The sequence below is a fragment of the Chanos chanos genome, chromosome 8 (assembly GCF_902362185.1).
Source record: "Chanos chanos chromosome 8, fChaCha1.1, whole genome shotgun sequence".
In the NCBI taxonomy this organism is placed as follows: Eukaryota; Metazoa; Chordata; class Actinopteri; order Gonorynchiformes; family Chanidae; genus Chanos; species Chanos chanos.
In genome coordinates this window covers 12167635-12177521 of record NC_044502.1, presented here as the reverse complement: position 1 = coordinate 12177521, position 9887 = coordinate 12167635, and the positions used below count along the sequence as shown (strand labels likewise).

The 9887-nt window shown below is 45.0% G+C and overlaps 1 protein-coding gene across 1 annotated transcript in view; it reads right to left on the bottom strand.

The window, feature by feature from the left end:
• LOC115819299 (adenylate cyclase 9) overlaps positions 1–9885 on the bottom strand; it is a 27390-nt gene extending 17505 nt beyond the window's left edge. Inside the window, exon 1 of the mRNA XM_030782860.1 lies at positions 8008–9885. Within this exon, the coding sequence (XP_030638720.1) occupies positions 8008–9814 (1807 nt within the window). The 5' untranslated portion in view covers positions 9815–9885. The remainder of the gene's footprint in view (positions 1–8007) is intronic.
• Between the last annotated feature and the right edge of the window lie 2 nt (positions 9886–9887).

Genomic DNA, 9887 nt, shown 5'->3' with positions numbered 1-9887 from the left:
TGGAGCACTATTCTCTCTTTCTCTCTCTCTGTCTTTCTTTCTTTCTCTCGCTCTCTCTCCCTCTCGGTCTCTCTCTCACTTTCACCCCCTCCTTTCTCTCACATAAAGTCCAGGGTAGAGACAATATCATTACTGCATAACACCCAACACACACACACGCATGCATGTGCGCGCATGCACACACACACATGCATACACCCACACATACATACACACATACGCACACCCACACATGCACACACACGGACACACACACGCGCGCGCGCGCATACACCCACACATACATACACACATACGCACACCCACACATGCACACACACGGACACACACGCGCGCGCGCACATACACCCACGCATACACACATACACACACACACACGCCCGCACGCACGCGCGCGCACACACACACACACACACACACACACGTCCAAACACATAAATGACTCTGACCCCTGGATACAGCGGAGCACATTATCAGAGCAGTTCCATGACCCTGCACCCATGTGGCCCTCCGAAAAAGCACAGCGAGGCCAGCAAAACCTGGCAGGCATGCGGCTCTACCAGCTGTGTCAACACACACTCGCTAACACACACTCTCACACTTCGCTAAAGCACACCATTGCACTCACACGCCGCCCCCACAGGTAGTGATGTCAGAGGAAGTGAGGGAGCAGGGAAACGGTTGGGAGTAGAAATATGCTGACAGATTCAGAGTGCGTCTTGGCTAACGTGCCTGTACGTGTTCGAAGCCCCAAAAAAAGAGCCGATTTCTTTCTTTTTTTTTTTTTTTTTTTATGGATTAACACAGAATAGAACATGACATCACTTGACAAAACTGTTTGTCTTCTTCTGAGTCAAACGCTCCTGTATTGTTTCTCGGTGTGGGAGTATCAGGGTTTTTGGAACAGGCATTTATGTGGGCGTGTGAGTAAGGGTGTGTGTGCGAGTGCGTGCATGTATGCATGCGTGCGTGTGTGTGTTTGTGTGTGTGTGTGTGTGTGTGTGTGTGTGCAACCAGAGATTACAGAAAGAGTAACTGAAGCAACCATTTCTTGGAAGTGGCATAAAAGCATTTTGAAGGAGCCAGTGCTCAAATAACATCAACAACCTCATTCTCTAAGAAAAAAAAAAAAACGTGCCATGCCAAGAGGACATCAAAGGTGTACAGGGTTTGATGTCTGTCAAACAGAAACAACTCAGCAGTTTTACTTCTGATAGCCTTTCTGAAGTCATATTCTTCGGTAGTGTTGTAACAAAACACAGACACAAAAGGGAAAAAAAAATTCTGTTGAGGACAAAGTCTGTAAACCATTAGTTGGGAAGGATGTCTGGGGACAAAAATAGCAGTAGTGAGAACATGAGTATAAACACACACACACACACACACACACACACACACACACACACACAAAGACACACACGCAAACATATGACAGTTATGGCATGGATACACTGAAAGACTGGCTAAACCTGTCAAGTTAGACTGACATCGCAGCCAGCCATTAAACCTGAAAATGATTTGTCTTCCCAGAGGAATGGATTTCATTTGAACTATCAAAGCAACAGTGATGAATGAACAAAAAAAAGAAGAACTTGCTGTTCCCAAAACATATCAAATGCATATCCAATAGCTGGAATGCGATATATTTACTATTAATAGATTACTGTATTTACACCAAAAAAAGGAAAAAAGAAAAAAAAAAAAAGGAAAAACTCTTCCAGCTAAAGTGTTGTTGTCACTGCTTCATGTGTGTGTACGTGTGTTTGCGTGTATGCATGCGTGTGTGTAATCTCACAGACGAGGGTTGGACTCCTTATCTTGTTAAAAACACCCTCTGCCTAGGATATGAACGGTCATAATGGAAACTGGACTATTTTAAAACAAACACATTTCATTATTTTCCATTTCAAGATCATTCCTCTCAGCTATGCCACCCAAATAAGGCAGAATGAAAACACATATGTATAAAAATATATGTCAAATACATACACAAATATATGTCAATATCATTACAGCAGGCTTGGTCTGAACGATTATAAATAAATAAACAAATAATCAATCATCTTATACATGATACACAAACTATGTATTGCATAAATGTAATGGTCAAAGGCCTGTAACAACTGCACAGTAATTTGTTATCTTCACAAAACAGAGGCTGTCGGAAATACTTTGAATACTTCTTTAAATAACACTGCATTGTTTTATCTCCTTATCTGTGTCATTTTCAACCACTCTTTTACATTTCCTAGAGAGTCAAACCTGCAGGCATATGCAGAGCTGTGTGTGTGTGTGTGCGTGTGTGTGTGTGTGTGTGTGTGTGTGTGTGTCTGTGTGTGTGTGTGTGTGTCTGTGTGTGTGTGTGTGTTTGTGTGTGTGAGTGTGTTACCACCTCCCAATATTCCTATGGTTAACAGTGAGAGACTACAGACAAATTCAATTATGACTCTAGAGTTTCCTCTCTCTCCTCACTCATTAGAGCTCAAGTCATTTTTTCACTATCCCATCGCTACATCAGAGGCCTGACAGGAAGCTAATGCTTTGTTAATCACCTTTTACCACTGATTTCAGATCAGTCTCACTCACACGACCATTAAATGCAGTCAAATGCAGCAAACAAAACCGGGCCCTGAATCAGTTATTAACAGTACAAGATACCAAGCTGCAGAGCAGTAATAAGTCCTTTTTCAGAGGAGAGATGCCAGTGCAGGTTGTCACCACACCTAATGTAATGATAATTCCTCAGATTAGCGCCACAAATCGCCCTTTCTGTTTACCCTCAGTCTAACAAGCTTACACACACACACACACACACCCTACTGCCGCAGCGACGCATCAACCCCTCTCATGATAGCTTTTCTTTTTGTTTTTTTTTTTTGTTTGTACTCAGTCACTCACTCATTACTGCTATCTCTCCTGTGTGTGTGTCTCTCTCTCTCTCTATTTCCCTTTGACTCGTGGCTTTCCTCTTAATCCCATTGTTTAACTTAATCTCTCACCCTCTGCTCCTCATTTCTCTCTCTGTTTCCCTCGCTAATCTCTCATTTTCAGCTTTCATTCTCTTTTTTACCCCACCCCATCCCTCTCTTTTTTCCCCCTCTTTCTCACTCCTTCACTCTCGCCCTTTTTTCCTCCTCCTGATTGTCCTCACCCCTCTCTAGCGAAGGAATGCATACAAACTGATATAAACATGCCTCCGCCTGGAAAACAGAACTACAGATTACATCAGCCCTTTGACCCTGACCGATTCCGCTGCTGAGCAAACCGTCGTAAACCTCAAGGGCAAAAGTTACGCCGCACCTTCTTTATGCGCACATACGCACAAGAATTCACCCTAACAGTTAAAGGTAGAAACACACACACAGACACACACACACAGACTAACACTGGATTTAAATCCTGAATCGATGATATTTTGTGCTTGTGTCAGAGGTCTAGCTAATGGTCTCACTTTTCTGCCTGGGTACTCTAATGCGCTCTTCACCTCCTCCGGGAGTGAGAGCTGATGGAGATGCTGTGTGTGAGTTGGAGAGGGGATCAGGAGTGGTTGCAGTAGTCTTAATGACTGCAGATGGCCTCTTCAGTCTCTGGCATTACATCAGACAGGCAAGGGATGGAGAGCAGAACAAACACTGATGTAATTAGTCCCTAATTGAGGTGAATTCTTTGTGCTGAAGTGGTTATTTACTAGCTCTGTTTGTTTTAGAGTGATGGTGAAAGGGCAGAAGAGATGGCATGGGAATGCAATACACACTCACACTCACACACACACACACACACCCCCCCCACACACACACACACACACAGAGTCAGTATGTGGGCGAACTGACTTGTCATGTATGATATGGATTTGTTTGTGCTGACCTCATCGGAAAGGGATTAATATCACTCCAAAGTTCTTCAACTTTGGTCCTGCAGGTTCAGAGTCCTATGGGTTTTAAACGTCAAGCAGGCACTGTGGTTTCTGATTGGCTGAGGTCCACGCGCCCTTATTTTCTCAAGTCAAAACCTTCACCTGTATTGTCTCCCATTCAGTCCAGTCTTATCGACAGGAAAACAAAAAAAAAAGTCAACTCTTACACATGAGAAGAAAAGGAAAAGCTCACTGATGTACTGCTATCCAAAAGAAACATCTTCATTCATGTTTGTCATGCTTATCTTAGTTAATGTGTATGAGCCAGATTAAGGTCTATGGAAAAGGGCAAAAGTCTTAGCAGGGAGGGGCTGACCACCAACATTCACAGAGATTCTCCTGGAGCAGTATTTGGCGAGCAATCATAATCCAAATGTCATGCTGTGCTCCCACACAGAGCACTATTTCACATGCTCTCAGAATCAAGGCAACATGTGGAGAGCTTTCTGGAGATCACTATATTGCACACTCCTGCAACCAAGGTCACACACTGTGAGCAATCTCGGCGCAGTATTTGGCACCCTGTCTTAACCCTCGGCACATCCACACGCACACACGCACGCACACACACACACAAACACACACACACACACACACACTACTTCCCGCGAGCGTCTGTGCTCCAGAGCCACAAACAGGGTCAGGCCTCAGCCAGGTCCTTTCCAGGGAAAAGACCAGAAATAGACTTTGCCTCACAGAGGGTATACAGCCAGCCACACAGCACACAGCACAGCTGGGCTGTGTGTGTGGGTAGAGAGAGACAGACAGTGTGTGTGTGAGGGTGAGGGTGAGTGTGAGTGTATGTGTGTGTGTGTGTGTGTATGTGTGTGTATATGTGTATGCATGTGGAGTGTGTGTGTGTGTGTAGGTGTGTATCAGGGTTTCTGCTAGAAATTTTTCTTGACGGTCCGGTGTCCGGAAAGAATTTACTTTACCGGACAAATATGAAACTTACCGGTCACATTTCAATAACAGTCTATGTTACAAACGCAAATACAATGTACACCGAGGTTGACGAAAGAATCACAACTACCTCAGATCAGTTTGACTATCTGATGAACAATAACGATTAAGCAAAATCTCTACATTGGCCACCAAAATGTAGGCTATTACAAAAGATCTATTACTGGGCATCTTTACTGGCAAGATTTTACTTTAACGTTTTGTTGTTTTTTTTTTTAATTTAAAAATTTTACCGGGCAAAAACCGGTAAGTAGCGGCTAATGGAAACCCCGGTGTGTATGTGTGCATGTGTGTGGGTGTGTGTATATGTGTGTGTGTGTGTGTGTGTGTGTGTGTGGGAAAGAGCAAGAAAAAAAAGAGCCGAAAAATCAGACAGCCATCTGAGGTGAGCGACCGAGAAAAAAACACTTCTGACAATGCGGAGGGGATCATTTGTTCTATATCTGAGCCTAAATCCCACTACTGCATCGTGATGCCAACTAAGCAAGTGTGACAGACACACCCTCAATCACGCCCATGCATGCTTGACTTTTTCCTCCGTCTTTGTTTTGGATGAGCAACTGCATGGGATCATTATTTAACAACACCAACAGTAATACACCCAAAACACAGAAATGTTCTACAAGACAATGACCCAGACACCAGGTGCTCCATATGACTTTGCGCTTATGGAATTGGACAGTAATGTGTGTATACGTACATGTGGAGTTCCTTTTTGTGTGGGTTAGAAGTGAATATGTCATTATGCAATCTCCTGTATTCATCCTATGGGATGTTTTTGTCTCAGTGCTTAAGGCTGCAGCAGAATACACACAAAAGTGGATTGGACCTGTTAAACCCAGGCCAGGTATCTGTCACCGTCTTGGCAGAAATGGAATCAGCATGCTGATTTAGGCCAGGCAGGCTGCTCTAAGGTTTGGACATCCAAATTACATCTAAAATGCTGTTCGCAGGACAGAGTTTTCTAGTTACCAGTACACAAATCTTTACACTGACACCAACAAATGCAGAGAGAGAGAGAGAGAGTGAGAGAGAGAGAAGGAGGGAGAGAGATAGAAGGAGGGAGAGAGAAAGAGAGAGGGAGAATGAAAGGGAAGGAAGTGATTCAAATGGAGACAAACATTGCAAAGGAAAAGGAAGGAACACTGCTAGTCTCAGCCAAAACACTTCCCCCATTCCTCAAGGAGCTCTCTGGGATATGTAGTCTATTTTTGTAGGCTTTATGTAGGCTTTAGATAGCCCTAGAAATACATTCTGACTAACTATACAGACTTGTCTGTAACGTTCAAACTTCCAAACATTTACACAATGAGTCATGACTTTTGAGATGCCTGATACCAGAGAGAGACGCACAGTCATTCCCAATCGAATGTCTTAGCTATCTGATAGTGGCTTATGTTGGCATTTTTTAACAGTGAAACGGTGAATCATGAAGACATTAGAACAGACCACAGGGAGAAGCAGTAACACAGAGCTGGGTAAATTGCTGAGTGCCATCAATGCAGGAGAACAAGAACCAGAGGACACACACCTGAGTCTGCTAATGTGTACTGACTGGAGCCCTGCCAGACAACTGCTGACGAGTCAGAAAGCAAGTAAATTTACTCACACAAAAAGTTAGTCACATACACGCGCACACACATACATACAAAGATAGATAAAGTGAGAGAAAGAGAAAGAGAGAAAGAAAGAGAAAGAGAGAGAGAAAGAAAGAGAGAGAGAGAGAGAGAGAGAGAGAGAGAGAGAGAGAGACGCTCCCTTCCCCACTGTTGAATATCCTCAGGTTAAAACACAAAGACAGAGAGAATGTAAGGACAAACTAAGCACTAACTCAGACACATACAGAGACACTGGAATCTACTTAACACAGCTTGGACAAACCAATGATACTGGGCTATGGTGCTCACATACCCCACACACACACACACACACACACACACACACACACACACACACACAGATAATTCTGTCACCCATTCTAATTCTTCAGTGACAATGGCAGCAGCACAGTGGGCTGGGGGGTGAGAATGCAGAGACAGGCAGATCAGAACGCGTTGAAGCGCTATGCCACCCTTGGTGAAATACGAGTGTACTTATGTGCTCAGGAGAGATAACACAGAGGGGCTGAAAAAGCTATTAGTGCCTGGAAGATCTACCGAAAAAATCATGACTCAACACAATAAATAGTTATTGCATAAGCCGTCTTGCCTCAATGAATGACAGGTGAATTTTTTGAACTGATAGGACTGATTGAGCCACAACAAGGACAAGAAAAAAAATCACAAAGCTCACTGGACACAGATAAAGGACAGACTGCAACAAAAAAAACAGAGTCTGCAGGAGAGAGAAGGATAGTGACAATTTGTGGTGTGTGTGTGTGTGTGTCTAGGGGGAGTTGAAAAAGGGAGAGAGAGTGTGTGTGTGCCTGTGTGAGTGTGTAGAGGGTGGTAGCAGGGAGAGACAGAGAGAAAGAAAGAAAGAAAGAAAGAAAGAAAGAAAGAAAGAAAGAAAGAAAGAGGTAGGCTGCCACCTGTTACAGTCACTATGACTTTAAATCAAAACCAAAGCCACAATGAATGATCGTCTTTTTATAGCCCCTGACATGACACTGTGAAGATTGAAGCTAAAAATGTGGCGACAAACACTTTCTCAGAATGACACCATACCATTACAGACAACAACAGAATCACAGACAACATTTTTAAAAAAAAACAACAAAAAAAAACATATATGTAGGGGAGGTTCTGATGACTGAGACACTTCTTATTACAGGTTGTTAGTAAAAGCTATAATGAAACTGAGTTATCTGAGTGCCTTTGGGAAAGATACACCCAGTTCTACCCTGGCAACCTTGCCAAAAAAAAAGGTTAAGAATAGAGGAAAGTGCTTTTCGTGACACAATTCTCACAAGTGCTGCTTGACTTGTTCTGTGCTCTTATCAACCACTATCGACAGCATTCAAATATGCATAGCTGACCTGCAACACCTAGATGCAAACAAAGAAGGCCAGAGTAAACTGGACCTGGTATTTCAGTCCAAGTCTGTTGGCAGCAAGTGTTTAACTCCAAACACTGGGACTAAAAACTGATGCATGGCTAAAGCCCCTTGCACTGAATGGGGAAAATGCTCACCTTTGAGCTGATCTGTAACCACGCTTTGGCCAACCCGCTCTGACACCCTCCCATCTTCTCTCTGGTAACGATCATCCAGGAAACTGGCTGTAATTTCTGACAGGTGCACCTTCCCAGCCACACCCAATTGTTCCATAAGGTTGGCCAAGTTGACATCGTTGGACCAGACATCAAACTTAAAGCGTTTCATTCCCAGAATGCCGCAGAGCACAGTGCCTGTGTGAACACCAACGCGCATGTCCACCGTCTCCCGTGTCTCCTGGCAGAACTGCTCGATGGCTTGGATCATGCCCAGGCCCATCTCCACACAGCAGAACGCATGGTCTGACCTTGGTTCTGGACAACCGGCTACACAGTAGTAGCAGTCACCAAGCGTACTGATCTTCTCACAGCACGTCAGTTCGCACAGGCGGTCAAAACGCCCGAACAAGTCATTGAGAAGGCCCACCAATGCATGAGCCGACTTGTTAGCGCTCATCTTTGTAAACCCCACTATGTCAGCAAAGAGGATGCTAACAGGCTCCATTCTCTTCATGTTGAAGGGCCTGAAGATGATCTGGCCCCTTGGAATGGACGTCTTCTTGCGTTTGTTGTTCTTGGGGCTGGACGAAGCCGCAGCGGCCGCGGAAACGGCCGAGCAAGTTCCGGCAGAATAGCGTTTGCCAGAGCTCTCACACTCTTCGTCTCCTTGTTTCATGAGTTCGTCTGCCACCCTACGCGGCATCACTGAGTGGATCATACGCTCCTTCAAAGCTTTCTCCACCTCCAGGTCTTTCCCGTGCATGATTGCCTGACCCACCTTGAGGAAGGTACTGCGTGAACGCACCTCTGACATAATAAACAAGTGGATCCCGATCACATGGGCACAAAGGTGCAGCAAGGCCTTGCCCGGGCCCAGCCACCACAAAGCATCCAAGTCCATCTTTTGTTCTTCATTTCCAGCCCATAATCCCACATCTCTACTGCCACCCTGGGTGAGGTGAAGCCAGCCCAGTGACTCAAACAGCACGGAGTAAAGCAGCCCTAACAGGACTGAGACATACAGTCGCAGATGAAGAACACTGTAGAGAAGAAGGAGGACCTCCATACATAAAGAGAAAGTGCCTACAGGGGATATACAAGGAGCTTGTACTGAATCAGAAACATGGACCACTGTTCTGTTGTCATCAACTGTCTCCTTATGATGAGTTAAGCTGGCAGCCTGCATTTGTGGAGCCAGGGTGATAGCAAAAGTGACCACGATGAGCAGCAGAGAGGCGTGATTGTATATTCGGGCGTAGAGCATGGTAAAGGTGAAGAGGAAGAGGAGGAGGCAGAAGATCAGGAAGGCAGCAGTGGGGGCCAGGAAGGAAGCGGAGTCACACCGGGAACTGTTCACACCAAAGTAGATACCCCACAGGATGCTGGCTATGGCCAGGTATAAGAGGACGTAACGGAAGCGCCGCTGCGTCTGGGGAAAGCATCTCTCTCGGCATGCCTCCTCAAGGATCGAAGAGTCAAACTTAGGATCCCAGCACTGGGCAGCAGACCTCTCGAAAAGCTGGGGTACCTTCCTCTGGTTCCGTAAGCTCGTTATTATTGTCTTTCGTACGCCGGACTCTCCCGAACTGCAGCTAGAAGATATGCTGTACTTGCAGGGTTTGTTGGCCCCTGCGTTGATTTCACCACCTGCACCAAGACTAGTCTCCTGGCCAAGGTGTTGGTGGGACTTGTTGTCACTGATCCGCACTGACACTGCAGCTCCACTCGAATCACAGCTAACCTCTGTATTGTGTGAGGGCACTTGCTGGTGCTGTGGCAATGCCATGTTATTTTATGAGACGAGAAACAAAACTGTAATCCTTGTGCAATCACATATCAACTGATTTCATGTAGCTTAA